The sequence below is a fragment of the Eumetopias jubatus genome, unplaced genomic scaffold, assembly GCF_037043125.1.
Source record: "Eumetopias jubatus isolate StellerSeaLion01/CBP00866 unplaced genomic scaffold, mEumJub1_p1.0 scaffold_16, whole genome shotgun sequence".
NCBI classification, from domain to species: domain Eukaryota; kingdom Metazoa; phylum Chordata; class Mammalia; order Carnivora; family Otariidae; genus Eumetopias; species Eumetopias jubatus.
The window spans coordinates 75,850,006-75,866,264 of NW_028274822.1; the positions used below are offsets into that span (position 1 = coordinate 75,850,006).

The 16,259-nt window shown below is 44.5% G+C and overlaps 1 protein-coding gene and 1 non-coding gene across 2 annotated transcripts in view; one reads left to right on the top strand and one right to left on the bottom strand.

Moving 5' to 3' along the window:
• Positions 1 to 16,259, bottom strand: part of MYO1H (myosin IH) — a 43,526-nt gene that overhangs the window by 11,786 nt on the left and 15,481 nt on the right. Inside the window, exons 13-18 of the mRNA XM_088019408.1 lie at positions 15,439 to 15,530; positions 13,218 to 13,312; positions 9,044 to 9,090; positions 5,808 to 5,888; positions 5,025 to 5,130; positions 4,155 to 4,272 (exon numbers count right to left, since the gene is read on the bottom strand). Of these exons, the coding sequence (XP_087875534.1) occupies positions 4,155 to 4,272; positions 5,025 to 5,130; positions 5,808 to 5,888; positions 9,044 to 9,090; positions 13,218 to 13,312; positions 15,439 to 15,530 (539 nt within the window). The remainder of the gene's footprint in view (positions 1 to 4,154; positions 4,273 to 5,024; positions 5,131 to 5,807; positions 5,889 to 9,043; positions 9,091 to 13,217; positions 13,313 to 15,438; positions 15,531 to 16,259) is intronic.
• Positions 12,179 to 12,251, top strand: TRNAG-CCC (transfer RNA glycine (anticodon CCC)). The gene has a single exon. It is a non-coding gene; the product is annotated as a tRNA-Gly (tRNA).

Here is a 16,259-nt window from a genome sequence, read left to right on the forward strand (position 1 = left end):
GTCACACCAACTTCCCTAAATGCAACAACATACACTTGGCAAGAAAGATAACAGGGAGAAACTGTTTCAGTAGGGTGGGTCTGGCCTGTCTTCATGGAACGATGACATCATCAGACTCTCCACCCAAGAAACTCCATTCCACTCCTAAGTATATACGCAGAGACATGAAACCAGACGTCCAAACACAAGCTCATACATGAACGCTTGCAGCGTCACAGTGTCATTTTTCATCACAGACAAAAGGTAGAAACAACCCAAATGTCCGTCTGCTGATGAATGAATGGATAAAATAAACATGGGTCAGCACAGGAAGAAGAGGTGCCATGCCTGGTAAGCAATGAGCACTTGGATCCAGTGATGACTTAAGATCCTGATTTCAGCATATATTTCTAGGGTGTAGTCACCATAAAAAACCCATATGGTCTGTAACATAATGAAATAAGAGAATGCAGAATTCAAAGTGCCTATGTACTAAAGGGTAGAAGCTATACACCTGGAGCCATTGGATTGGGCCCACACTGCCTGGAGTCAAGTCCAGCTCAGGAGCTGGACAATTCACTTCGCCTCCTCACCTCTACAACGTGAACAAGTAACAAGACCTTCCTTGTGGGGCCGTCACGAGGTCGAAGTGAGATAATCCATGGAGCATACTGGGCACAGTCCAAGACTTCCAAAAATGTCAGCGATGGTGTTCCTATTGTGCTTCTTACCCTTAATACTGTGATGTGGTTTGTTCTATTTTAACATTTTAAACTGTTAAAAACATGTTTCTTTTCCCAGAACTATACTTTACGAAAAAGTCCACTAAGGGCATTGCCATGGAATGAATGTCTATGTCGTCCCCTCATCCTAAACTCACAGGCTGAAATCCTAACCCACCATGTGATGGTATTAGGGGGTGAGGGCCTTTTGGGAGGTGATGAGGTCGTGAGCCTGGAGCTCCCACGAATGGGGTCAGTCCTCTTATATAAGAGAGACCCCAGAGAGCTCCCTTGCCCTCTTTCTACCTACCCAAGAGAAGGGGCAGTCTGCATGCAACCCAGAGGGGATCCCCCCAGGACACGACCGTGCTGGTATCTTGATCTTGGATTTCCAGCCTCCAAAACCGTGAGAAGTATTTTTCCGTTGTTTATAAGCCACCCAGGCTATGGTACTTTGTTACAGCAGCCCGAATGAAGACAGACATTAAGCGTCCCATGTTCTTCCCCGATGACCTCTCTCGGTCCAGGCACACACACCAAGGTGCAGGTGCATGCCTACCCCAGGGACCACAGTACGGCCTCAGGCCCTGCTCCCACCTGGCCAGTCCACGCTCATCACTAGCACATGCCATCAAAGCTGTCTAGACATGGGGCAGACAGACAAGGGGGGGGGGATGGGGAGATGTCTTCAACACCCACAGGTAGAGGGACAGGGACATTTCAGCTCTGAGATGCAGTTGCTTCCTGATCAAGGGAAGCGGTGCCAGGCAGGGTGCATAGCCCCGAGCATCTCCAGCCCCTCCATGACCTGCGGCCATGCCGGCCCTCCTAGCTGGTCCTCCAGCCTGCCTGGTTCCCACCTTGCTAGCATTTACCAACAGAGTCAATAAGCTTCAGATGACAACAAAGTAGAAAAAAGATGTATGAAGTGCAAAAACTGCAGAAAAATGGGAACATGCCCTGCGCATGTGCTGGGGGTGTGGGGCGGGCAGCAGCTGCTGATTTTGACCATCTCCACCGGAAGTCAGATTCAGAAAAACTGAATATGTGGGAAAAAAAATGAACTAATAGCTGACGAGCAAAAACAGGGTGCAAGGGAGGTACGTTAAAAAAAAAAAAAAAGGCAAATAGGCTGGTAGTTCCTCAACCAATTAAACACCGAGTTATCATACGACCTAGTAATCTACTCCTGGGTATACGCCTTCCCCCAACACAAAAACATGTCCATATACATACCTGTACATGTATGTTCCTAGCAGCGTTATTCATAATAGCCCCGAGTGGAAACAACCCAAATGCCCATCAACCCAAATGCCCATTATATAAGATATATAAAATGTGGTCTATCCACGCAACGGAGTATGATTCGGCCTTAAAATGGAATGAAATACTGACATATGCTACCACAGGGACGAACCTTGGAAACACTGCAAAGTGACAGAAACCAGTCACAAAAGGCTACGTACTGTATGATTCCACGCATATGAAATTTCCAGAATAGGGAAATCTATTCTAGAGACAGGAAGCATGTGAGTGGTTGCCTAGGGCTGGGGCCGGGGTGGTAAGGAGATAAGGGGGTTATAGCTAAAGGGTATCAGCAGTTACATGAATCATTAACATAACAGTCAGGCTGGAGAACAGTATGGAGGTTCCTCAAAAAGCTAAAAATAGAACTACTCTATGATCCAGCAATCACACTACTGGGTATTTACCCAAAAGAGATAAAAATAACAGATTTGAAGGGGCACATGCACCCCGATGTTCATAGCAGCATTATCAATAGCCAAACTATGGGAAGAGCCCAAACGTCCATCAACAGATGAATGGATAAAGAAGATGTGGTATATACATACAATGGATTACGCAGCCATCAAAAAGAATGAAATCGTGCCATTTGCAAGGACGTGGATAGAACTAGAGTGTATTATGCTAAGCAAAAAAAGCCGGTCAGAGAAAGACAAACACCATGTGATCTCACTCACATGTGTAATTTTTTTTAAAGATTTTATTTATTTACTTGACAGAGAGAGACACAGCGAGAGAGGGAACACAAGCAGGGAGAGTATGAGAGGGAGAAGCAGGCTTCCCACCGAGCGGGGAGCCCGATGCGGGGCTCGATCCTGGGACCATGACCTGAGCCGAAGGCAGGCACCCAACGGCTGAGCCACCGAGGCACCCCTCACATGTGTAATTTAAGAAAGAAAACAGATGAACATATGGGAAGGGGGAGAAGAAAAAAAAAAGGAGAGCGGGAAACAAGCCATAAGAGATTCTTGACAACAGAGAACTGAGGGTTGATGGAGGGATGCGGGTGGGGGATGGGCTAGATGGGGGATGGGGATTAAGGAGGGCACTTGTTGTGATGAGCACTGGGTGTTGTACGTACGTACGTAAGTGATGAATCACTGAATTCTACTCCAGAAACCAATATTGCACTGTATGTTAACTAACTAGAAGTAAAAATAACAGTGAGGAAATAGATTATTACTTGATAAATGCATATAAGCAGATAGCACTTTCCAAGACATGAGACTCACGGGAGAAAAACCAGCATGATCCTTGGAAAGAAGGATCTGGGATCACTAAATCAGGGGCTAAAAATAAGAGCTGCTAGGAAATGCTCAAGTTTTAAAAGGCAGAATCTTGACATAAATTGCAAAATACAAGAAATTAGATGAAAAATGTAAGCTCGTGTACACGACTTTTATAAAGCTGTAGTTCCAAAGAAGCCTAGTAATCAGGTTGAAATATGAAATTGCCAACACTCAACCATGTTGACCTTCAAAAATAACCATTATGCTTCCCTTGGGGGTGCGAGAATGTGTTGATTATTTTTGCACAATTGACACACAGCCCACCACCAGTGAAGTATTAGTGCACAAGCAATTTGGGTGCCGGTGGACTATATCATTAAATCCTGATGAGCTCCCCAAGAGCAGACAATTTAATCTCTATGTTTACCCGTAAGGAAATAAGTCATTTTTCTAGCATCATAAGCTAGAAGAGACCAGAGGGGGATTCCCACCCAGGTTTGTGTGGCTTCAACGCCCATGTTCCCACCACTACACTTGCTTCTCTGGATAGCCCATGAGGCCGAGAGGATCGCTCCCAGACTGCTGGCACTAATCCAGCACCCACAATCACCATGAAGAGGGTCCTCTGCAACTATGTACAGACTCAAGTGGTGTGCTGCCCATGTCTGCCCCCTTGTGACCGGCCTATGCATCAGCCTTGCGCTGCCGGGACTCCAAGAAGTTACAGGCTTGGGGCCGAAGGGAAGGAAGTAAACTGAGTCAGCTTCCTATTCTCCAAAATGTTAGTGTTCATCACAGTTACAGAAGACCCCAACTGAGTTCCCTGGGGGATGGCCTTTGATTCATGGCCACACCCAGACACTCCGCACACAGTAGGTTTTTGACTGGACCGGCTTCGGATCAACAAAACAAACATTACCTTTGCAAGAAATGCTCGTATTTCCGCCGGTATGCAAAGCCTGCCCGTCTCACCCGAAGGTGCTCCATCAGTCCCAGGTACTTGATCTGATGCCTTATGAGCAAGTCGTCAAACTTGCCTTTAGAAACACAGAAGGGAGAGTGACAGTAAAGGACCCCATGGCTCTGTTTCAACCAAGACAGACCACAGGCTGTAAGCTGACCATCCGTGGACTGGATCTGGCCACGGACAAATTTTGTCAGGTCCTAACTGTGTGTGTATATGTTTGTGTGTGTTGTAATGGGGGGAATTTTACAGGAACATCTGGATTTCTGGTTTCTCTTTAAAAAACCATGATATCTGGCCAGTCTGGGCTAGAGTTCCACATGGCAACAACTGGTTGGAAGGGAAGAGGGCTGCCTCTTTGGACAGCATGTGCCCTTTGCAGTTTGCCACAGTCCCCTCCACTCCTTATTGCCTTACATCCAGTCTGCTTCACTCATTTGCTCTTCCTGCCTGCCTTCTGTACAACAGTGTCACTGACCACAGCATGAGCTTGGAAGATACCCAAGTCATAGACCATCTTGGAAGACCGTTCCCCGGCTGGAGAGAAACAACACTGCTCCCCTCACCTCTGACATCTGTCTGGCTCAGCTGTGTTGCTCCTGAAATGGGCAAGGCTCTGAGCAATGCTCACTCAGGACTATCAAAAAAAACTCTCCCTCCCTATTTATTTGCCTACTACTATTTAAAAATGAAAAGAATTCATGTACAAAGGATAAGGAGCAAGGCTGTGGGTTTGTTTTTTAAGGATTTTAATCCACTGCCATCTTGGCTTTCCTTCCAGCCTCATTTCCCTGAGCTCAGTGTTCAGAATGATTCACAACTCACTGGGTTCTTTCCTCTCATTGGGCTTGATGCAACGGATGTACGAAGGTTCCTTAGAGATGAGGATTTCCAGAAGGCTGCTCAGGCTGTTTTTGAACTGAGTCCCCACCTTCAGAGAGAGAGAATGAGCTAGGGAGATATTGCTTCTCCCAGTAAATACAGAGGAAATTGGCTAGGGCACAAGACTCCAGCTCTTTAGATCCCAGCCCCTGACATACTGCCCTACTCGTTACCATCTTGCCCACTAAGAGAAGGTTCGGGGTGTTCTGGCCTGATAAGTCCAAGCTTAGGCTGGTCAGGCAGAGGTTGGAAGAGCACCTGTCCGGGGTGCTTTCCTTACTCAGCCAATACATGGTGAGCACCTCATAGGAGTCAGTATTGCCGTTAACCATCACCCCCACCAGCCTCCCATTTCCTTGTTACCAAGCTTCCTTTATGACACTTGTGCTAAGTTCCTTCTTTCTCTGACGGTATTTTCCTATATTCTCTCCCACTAGATTATATGCCCCATGAGAACAGGGACCTCGTCCATTCTGTTATTGCTAAATCTCGTGTCCCCCCCCCCCCCACAGTGCCTGACACACAGTGGGCACTCAGTGAGTGTCTGCAAATAAACACAATGGTTGCTACACTCGGAAAATATATATTTAACAGTATGTGTTGAGAGTGACGCTTTCAGAAAAAGGAAGGACAGTTTAAAATGCACAGGTAACTGAGAATCGTTGCACCCTCTGGCTGATTTTTACTACCTTTCCAATTCCCCATGGGCATTTTTCCCCCACTCACCGTTGGTGGCCTTCTCCGGTTTTCTAACTCGGCCACCAGGAAGCATTCCTTCAGGATGCGGTTTTTGGACCTGCACAACACCTGCAAATAAAGGAAATGAGCTCCGCATTCGCTGCTTCAGAAGTCCCTAAGCGGTCTTCAGGAAACTTGCGTTAAGTGTGCACAACAGCCCAGAGCCATTTGCTTTGGGAGCACTTGAAGAAGATGGGAAAAAAGACACACATGGCAGGAAACGTTTAAATACTGGATCCACTGCTCTGTCTATGAGGTGAGGCCGTTGGATTGTTTTTCCTCTGACACAGTGGAGCTATCTCTGTTCCTAGTCCAGCTGCTAGAGAAAGAACCAGCTCTTGAAGAATGATCTCCAAGATATGGTGTTTAAAAAAAAAAAAAGCAAGACAAGGACCACATGCACAGTGTGCGATTATTGTGTGAAGAGAAAGGAAAAATAGGGAGATACACACATCTCTTGGTCTGTACCGTCCCTGGAAACATACACAATCAAATGGCTAGACCAGTTGGCTTTCAGGAGAGAGAGAATTGGTGACATGGGGTCAAGGACACCAGCTTTAGGGCAGTTTGATTTTTTTGCCTCTGTGCACACATTTTCAAAATAATCTGCATTACCAAAAATCTTTCATTTTATTTATATTTTTAAAAGATTTATTTGAGGGAGAGTGGGGGAGGGGCAAAGGGAGAGGAAGAGAGAGACTCTTAAGCAGGCTCCACGCTCAGCGTGGAGTCAGACACGGGGCTTGATCTCATGACCTGAGCCAAAATCAAGAGGAGGACACTCAACTGACTGAGCCACCCAGGTGCCCCAAAAATCTTTAATTAAAAAACAATTAGTTCGACACTAAAATTCTTTTCTTTATATCCACACAATGAAATATCATTTGACCTTTAAGAAGGAAGGAAACTGTGACACATGTGGGGACATGGATGAAACTAAGGACATTATGCTAAGGAACAGAAATGAGACACAGAAGGACAAATACTGTATGACCCCAATTACATGAGGTTCCTAGAGGAATCAAATTCAGAGAGACGGGAAGTAAGGTGGTGGCTGCAGGGGCTGAGGGAGGAGGCACGGGGAGTTAGTGTTTTAAATGGGGGCAGAGTTTCAGTTTTCCAAGACGGAAAGGATCCTGGAGATTAGTTGCGCAATGATGGGATGGTGCTCCACGCTACTGAAATGCACATTTAAAAACAGTGGAGATGGTAAATTTTATGGTACATGCCTTTTACCACAATTCAACCTTTCTTTAAATTAAAAGAAAATTGTTTAGGGGCACCTGGGTGGCTCAGTCGGTTAAGCGTCTGCCTTCGGCTCAGGCTCAGGTCATGATCTCAGGGTCCTGGGATTGAGCCCTGCGTCAGGCTCCCTGCTCAGTGGGTAGCCTGCTTCTCCCTCTCCCTCTGCTGCTCCTCCTGCTTGTGCTCTTGCTCTTGCTCTCTCTCTCTCTCTCTCAAATAATAAAAGCTTAAAAAAAAAAAAAAACAACAAAAAACCTTGCCTCTCCAGTTAACCTATTTTTAAAAATGTGTTTATTCCACTCTAATTCTGCATTTAACGATGGCATGAAAGGGCAATTTGTGGACAGGAGTGAACATATTAGAAACGACCCATCTCGAAGTCAAAAGAAAGGGCGAGGAGTGTCAACCCTGGCTGGTGAAGTGACAGACTCTGAGAGTTTTCCACGGGGAGCACGCTCCGTGGGTGGGTTTGTGAAGGGCATGCCATGGTGCGCAGAGGCAAAGCCTGGAGCCTGGCACTGCACTCCCTGGGTCAGCCGGGCCCTTCCACTCCCGTGTCATTCACAAACTCTGGGAGGGAGGCACCACCAGACCCACCCCACCAATGGGGAAATCTGCTCGAGAACCCCCCATTGGGAAGAGGTGGGGCTGACACTCAGCCCAGAGCAGAGATCCAAAGTTAGGACTAGCTCTCTATCCTGAAGCCCAGAGATTGGGCAGAGAAAGGTGGGGAAAGGCCAGAAGGTACTCCTGAAATGAACAGTCTGTGCGTTCACTCTGAAAAGGTCTCCCTACATTTAAGCTTTTTGTAGACCAAGCTAATTAAATGAAATCCAATTTTTATAAAATAGGTAACTGTTTCAATACAAAGTAAGGCTTCAAAACACCCAAGGTTTTTCTGATCAGTGAGGAATATGGAAGGAGACTGGAACTTGCAGCAGCGGCCTCGGGGGCTAATCTCAACTCCGGCTCCGCTTCATGATGTGACCTTGAGCAAGTCGAGACTTCTCGGTCTCAAGTTTTCTCATCCTCTGTTCATGCTACCCTGGTATATTCCCACTGCACCAGAATAAAAATCTCTCCTCCTCCCTGGGGACCTGACCCTGCTGGGCTCAGTCCCCTCTCCTAACATTATACCCCTCACTGAACACACACTGAACTCATCTGGGCCTCAGGGCCTTTACACACACCGGTCCCTCAACCTGGAGTCAGCCTGATCTTTCCACAGCCAATATCATTCTCACTCAGGTTTCAGCCCAAAGTCACCTCCATAGGGGGTTTTCTCTGTTCTCCTAAACTAAATTAAAAATATCCCCCTCAATCGTGTTTCCTTACTTTCTTTGTAGCACTTCTCACCAATGGGTAACTTATTCGCGTACAGTTGACCCTTGATCAAAATCGGTTTGAATCATGTGGATCCCCTTATACACAGATATTTTTTTTACAGTACAGGACTGCAAATGTATTTTTCTTAGGACTTTCTTAGTAACATTCTCTTTTCTCTAGCTTATTTCATTGTAAGAACACAGCATATAGTATATAATGCAGAACATACAAAATGTGTGTTCATCGACTGTTTATGTATCAGCAAGGTTTCCAGTCAACAGTAGGCTACTGGTAGTTAAGTTTTGGGAGAGTTAAAAGTTATACGTGGATTTTTGAATGCACAGGGAATTGGCAGGGTCATGCTGTTCAAGGGTCAACTGTATATATTTATTCTTGGCCACTCCCTTCCCCCATGGTAAGCCCCATGAAAATGAGGACTGCCCAGAACTAGCCCAGCACACAGCAGGGCCAACACACATTCTTGAATCAAGGGCATATCATACAGATGATCTTGAATATCTGTTCTGGGCATGACATGATGGAGTTCTAACGTAACGCATTGAACAGAAAAATCCAGAAGGCCCAAATCTACCCCCAAATCAGTGTCATGGGTGATACCTTCAGAAATACATATAGTTAAATTCCAGACTCACTTCTTTCAGATGTCTGTAGAGGAGATCATTGTTTTTCTCTAAGAATCCTGTAAAACATTGAAAATTATTTGAATCGCTGGTTTTGCCTAAAAATGCAATTTCATCCCAACTGACTGCAAAGGGAAATCCTGAGAATAATCTCCTAGGCTCAGATCAGAGTTTCTCAGCCTTGGCACGACCGACATTTGGGGCTGGAGAATTCTTTGTTGTGGGGACTGTCTTGTGAATTGTAAGATGGTCAGCAGCAGCCCTGACCCCTACCCACTCGATGCCAGTAGCACCTTTCCCAGCTGGGAAAGACAAGTTTGTCTCTAGACATTGCCAGATGTTCCTAGAAGACTAATCCCATCCCTGGTTGAGAACAAGGTCCTCAGAATTGAATTTATGGCACACACACACTATCCTCTAACCTCTCACGAGCTATCACATGAATGTAGAGCCTCTATGCTTAGTATCGTACACCTGTCCTAGTCCAGTAGCAAAGAGCTATGCAAAAAAGGAATGACATCAAGGGGTGCCTGGGTTCCTTAGTCAGTTGAATGTCTAACTCTCCCTTCTGGCTTGCAACCTGATCCCAGGGTCATGGGATCGAGCCCGGTGTCAGGTTCTGTACTCAGCTTGGAGTCTGCTTGCCCTATCCCTCTTCTCCTCCCCATATTTGCACGCTATCTCTAAAATAAATCAATCAATCAAATCTAAAAAAAAAAAAAAAGGGGGAATGACATCAAAACAATGCAGGGAGGATTGAATTTCAAGAGTGGCCAGGGGAAGCCAGGTGAGAAAAATCATCCCCACCGCTGAGGAAAGCGAAACTGAAGCATCACGACTAGAGGGACCCATATCCTCATACAAAGGAGGATGTGCCATTTCCAATTTTAAAATTTGGTTTTTAAGTGCTCACTTAAAACCTAGTCAGTTAATAATAATTATATTAGTAACTAAATGACGTTACAAAATCAGCACCAGGGGCGCCTGGGTGGCTCAGTGGGTTAAGCGTCCGACTCTTGATCTCAGCTCAGGTCTTGATCTCAGGGTCGTGAGTTCAAGCCCCGCATTGGGCTCTACACCGGGCATGGAGTCTACTTAAAAAATAAAAAAATCAAAACCTGCTAAAAAAAAAAGACATGTATCAAAAACATCTAAGATACAACCTTTTGAGAAGACTATTTGGAGCTATCAAAACTAACATTTTTATTATGGTAAAATATAAATAACTTAAAATTCAGCATTTTAGCTATTTTTAAGTGTCGGTGGCATTAAGTACAGTCACACTGTCGTGTAACCATCACCACCATCCGTCTCCAGAACGCATTTCCTCAAACTGAAAACTGACCCCATTAAACGCTAATTCCCCATTTCCCCTTCCCCTGATAACCACTTTTCTACTTTCTGTCTCAGTGAGTTTGGCCACTCTAGGCACTTTGTCATCAGAATCATACAGTTTTTGTCCTTTTGTGACTGGCTGATTTCAATTGACAGAGGTTTTTTCAAGGTTTCATCCGTATGGCATGGTGTATCAGAACTCCTTTCCTTTCTAGGACCGAATAACAGTTCCAGCTGTTTATGTAGAGCTTGACCCATGCAGCCATTCATGGGCACTTGGATTGTTTTCATCTCTTGGCTACTGTGAATAATGCTGCTATGAATGTGGGTGTACAAATATCTGTTCAAGTCCCTGCTCTCTTCAGGTACACACCTAGAAGAGGTCCAAACTAACTTTTTTTTTTTAAAGATTTTATTTATTTTATTATTATTATTTTTTAAGATTTTACTTACTTATTTGACAGAGAGAGACACAGCAAGAGAGGGAACAGAAGCAGGGGGAATGGGAGAGGGAGAAGCAGGCTTCCTGCAAAGCAGGGAGCCTGATGCGGAGCTCGATCCCAGAACCCTGGGCTCATGACCTGATCCAAAGGCAGACGCTTAACGACTGAGCCACCCAGGCGCCCCGAGATTTTATTTATTTTTTGACAGAGAGAGAAACAGCAAGAGAGGGAACACAAGCAGGGGGAGTGGGAGAGGGAGAAGCAGGCTTCCTGTGGAGCAGGGAGCCCGATGCAGGGCTCGATCCCAGGACCCTGGGACCATGACCCGAGCCGAAGGCAGACGCTTAACGACTGAGCCACCCAGGCGCCCCCAAACTAACTTCTGATAGAAGCTTTATTTTTTAAAAAATTTTATTCATTTATTTGAGAGAGAGAGAGAGAGAGAGAGAGCACAGAAGTAGGCAGAGTGGCAGGCAGAGGGAGAGGGAGAAGCAGGCTCTCAGCTGAGGGCTCAATCCCAGGACCCTGGAATCACGACCAGAGCCAAAGGCAGCTGATTAACCGACTGAGCCACCCAGGCGCTCCCTGATAGAACCTTTAAATGAGCAATGCGCCACTTCTGGTTCCAGGAATTCAGCCTATGTATATAACATGCTGCGATGAGCCAAGTGAAATATGCAAAGACGCAAACACAGCAGTGTTTACAAGAGACAAAGCTGGAAACAAGCAGTGTCCAGCAAATGGGTCAAAGGACACAGCCCTAGAGGGAGTGCCTGCAGCCTCTCAAAAGAAACGTGGTGGGCTCTGTAGGCTGCTGTGGAGAATGGACAATGTATGATAATAATAATAAAAGGGTTCTGTGAGCTTTAAGTGAACCGAGGTAAAGCACTGGGACAGTGCCTGGCCCCCAGTAAGTGCTCACTGAGTGTTAATTGGAATCCACATGATCTCTAATAGTCATTAAATGAAAAGACGCAAAACAAAGAATACAAAATAATAACCTGTGTTAGTTTTGGGTGCACATGTGTGCTGTTTGGATGTGTATGTGTGCACCTGCATGTGTAAGAGATTTCTATTTTCCTGAAAAAGTACAAGAAACTGTTGGTTCTTGTGGTTACCTCAGGGAGAAGCTAGGAGTAAAGGGGGCTTTTGGTTTCCTTTTTGGATTTTTCTGTATGGGCAGCAACTTCCAGCCTTACATGTATATTATTCTTTAAACAAAAATCAATTATCTGCACAGAGAGAGTCATCTTATTTTTAAATGTTTTCTGTTTTTATACCACTGGCAATTTAAGAGAAAAAAAATGTATTGCTTTTTAAAGATTCTTAGCGAAATAAACTTACTCAGAAGTGAAAATAATTTAGGAGCGCCTGGCTGGCTCAGTCGGTAGAGCATGTGACTCCCGATTTCGGGGTCGTGAGTTCAAACCCCACGTTGGGCATGGAGCCTACTTTAAAAAAAATAAGCACCAGGGCGCCTGGGTGGCTCAGTTGGTTAAGCGACTGCCTTCGGCTCAGGTCATGATCCCGGAGTCCCGGGATCGAGTCCCGCATCGGGCTCCCTGCTCGGCGGGGAGCCTGCTTCTCCCTGTCACCCTCCCCCCTCTCATGTACTCTCTCTCTCTCATTCTCACTCTCTCAAATAAATAAATCTTTAAAAAAATAAAAAAATAAAAAAAAATAAGCACCGTGTGTTATATGCAACTCGTGAATCATTGAACATTATATCAAAACCAATGATGTACTAAATTTAAAAAAAACATAAAAAAAAGAAGTGAAAATAATTTAGAACCTAAAGCAGAAGTGACCAACGAAAATGTTTTTTAAACGTTGTGAAAGAAAATGTTCACAGGAGCATTATTACTAATGGCTCAAAAGTGTGAACACACCCAACTTTCATCAGCGGATGAAAGGATAAACAAAATGAGGTCTATCCGTAGAATGGACTATGATTCAGCCATAAAAATAACAACATGGGAGAACCTCGAAAACACGATGCTAAGTGAAAGAAGCCAGACACAAAAGACCACATATTGTGAGACTCCATCTGTACGAAATACTCAGAAGGGTCAAATCGGCAGAGACAGAAAATAGAGGAGTTGGTAGCCTAGGGCTGTGGGGGAGGGGGCTGGGGCAAACGGAGTGGTTGCTGATGCATGCGGGGTTTCTTTTTTGGGGTGAAGTGTTCTAAAATGCACTGTGGTGATGGTTGTGTAACTACAGGGTGAATACAGTAAAAACTACTTAAACTGTACTCTTTAAACGGGTGAAATGAAGTGGTTATACGGAAGTCATGAATAAAACCCTTCAGATGGCATGCCTGCAAGCAGGGCTAGCGAGCTTTTGGGATGGCCCGACAGCCACGTCTTCCGTGGACACAGGGGCACCTGCGCGGCTGTGACACTCGCCTTGGGTGCAGTAGGTGACCTCCCCTGCGTAGTGGGAGAGCCGGAACTCCATCCAGCCAATCCTCTTCCGGCCCTTCGGCCCCGCCAGCTTCCGGCTGCGGCAAGACAGAAACAGACACGAACGGAACCGTTCTAGGTCGCGGCAACAAAATGCCCCAATATGTGAATCGAAGAGCGCGAGGGAGGCCTTGACAAGTTGTTTAGGAACATGACAATCGACTGAAGGCCAGCACTGGAAGCCAAACGCGCATAGGTCTCTCTAGTATTAGATCCCTCTCTGTGCAGAAAGGGGAAGGCTCTTGCACTGGTGGTGGGCATGCAAGCTGGTGCAGCCGCTCTGGAAAACAGTATGCAGGTTCCTCCAAAGGTTAAAATAGAACTACCTTACGATCCAGCAAATTGCACTACTAGGTATTTACCCCAAGAAAACAAAAACACTAATTCAAAAGGATACATGCCCCCCCACCCCAATGTTTATATAAGCAACATTAACTACAATGGCCAAATTATGGAAGCAGCCCAAGTGTCCATCGATTGATGATGCATGGATAAAGAAGATACACGGTGTGTAGATATACAACGGAATATTACTCAGCCATAAAAAAAGAATAGAATCTTGCCATTTGCAACAACATGGATGGAGCTAGGGACAATAATGCTAAGTGAAGTCAGAGAAAGACACCATATGATTTCACTCATATGTAGAATTTAAGAAACAAATGAACAAAGGTGGGGGGGGAAGGGAGAGAAAGACAGATCAAGAAACAGACCCTTAACTATAGAGAACATACCGATGGTGACCAGAGGGGAGGTGGGTGGGGGGATGGGGAAATTGGTGATGCGGATGAAGGAGGGCACATGTGGTGACGAGCACCGGGGGTGATGTATGGAAATGTTGAATCACTATATTGTACACCAGAAACTAATTTTATACTGTATGTTAACTAACTGGAATTGAAATAAAAACTTAAAAATTGGATCCTTTTTCTAAGAACTGAGGAATTAAAAAAACACATGTGAGCCACAGAAATACGTACTTATACAATGAAATAACTTGTATTTTTTTCCAGGTGATAACTAAGAAACAATTGTACTGCCTTACATTTTTGTGATGTTGAGTGATTAAAATACTCACAAAAGATCATTTTTCAGATTCTGGTGATTCCTAATTTTTTATAGCCTTTTCTTGAAATGTATACACATATATACTGATAGCGCAGATATCCTAAGTATACAGTTCAGTGAATTCTGGCACAATAATCACATCCATGTAACCAGCACTCAGATCAAGAAACAGAATATTACCAGCCCCCTGAGAATTACCCCCACCACCACCTTGAGCCCTTTCCAGTTATGACCTGACATCCAACACAACAGGATGGTTTTTATCTGATTTTAAACTTCGCAGAAACGGAATCGTACAGTATATATTGTGTCTGATTTCTCGTTTACATGTTCTGTGATTTACCCACATCACTGCATGTAGTTGCAGATTATACATTCTCATGGCTATCTATTATTCCATTTGTGAACATACCACAGTTAGTTTTTCTATTTCTGATTCATTTACTTATCCTTGCAATATTCTACAAAAGCTCTGATAAAGCCACTACCCTTTACTGAGTCTTTGCCACGGACAGAAATTGTATTAGATAATTTAGGTAGCTACCCGCTTGGTATAGTAATATGTCACATGTCTTGTAAGTGGCTGAGGGATCCAAGACCAGGGCTTTAGGACTCCTGAGCATGACATACTCAACTCTTCTCCTCCTTGTCTCAAAGACTAAGTTAAATTTCTAGTCAATTTTCTGGGATGTTATAAATGCTCTATATCTTGATCTGGTGGTGATGATGAGGGAGGTACATACAATGTAAAGATTCAGATATACGCATATCACTATATGTATTTTATATTTTAAACCTAACTTTCAAAAAAGACCATTAAAAAAGACTATTTGATGCATGTGACCCTATCCAAAATGTAACAATCATAAAGAAAGATACAAAATCTTAGAACATTCTACCTGGAATTCATTTGAATTTGATTTCTACTAACAAAGGGTATGCATATATATGACTTGGTGTATCATTATGGTGCATCACATTTCAATGTATGAAGAAGTGAGCGAAGAATAACTATGGGGTCCGCTGCCCAGATACCCAAGAAAGTGGATATATGATGAGCTTCCCCATGCAACAGCTTGTCAAGTGAGATACATACGTTTGGAAGTGTGCATGCTTGCCTACTTTCTCTTCCAATTTCTCCAGGAAACTCAAGTCTGTAGCAGGACCAGGACGGATACATTCTTCATCCTTCCAGAGAAGAAGAGAGGACTCAATCTGTAGCAGCCATCACATGCCATCAATTCTAAGTTTAAATGTCCTCACCAGCTGTGGCAGAATGTACTGGACTAAAATCTTGTCATCTAACACAAGTTCAAGTGAACATTGGAGGTGGGAGGGCAGCTATCTGTTACATGTGCCTAGCGTCTCAGAGGGATGGGAAATTCTTTGAAAAATCAACTCTTCCACCCATCAGACTGCTATATTCCAGAGTCTTCCCAAGGACACTTCACAGCCTCCATGACCAGCTTACTTAAACATACCACCTCATTTTCTCTTAACCAGTCATTGCTGGCCAAAAACAGACCCCCTTTTACTAGGAGCAAAATCTTCATGGAAAGAAAGCTGCGTCTAATTTCTCACATTTCTCCAGCTGTGTCTATTTCCTATTTCGGGTCCTTAACATTGTTAACATTTAATAGACCATCTTAAGAAATGAATCAACCCTGCAGTTTTTATTAAAACACCAAGGGAAAAAAAAAAAACCCACCAGGGTTCAGATTGGTGAGACAACTCTCTTTAAGTAGCATCTCTATGCTTCCTGATTCCATCTATGGAAAACCACATAGAAACAAGTATTTATCACTAAAATATTTAAAAATACTTGTCTAGGGGCGCCTGGGTGGCTCAGTTGGTTAAGCGACTGCCTTCGGCTCAGGTCATGATCCTGGAGTCCCGGGATCGAGTCCCACATCAGGC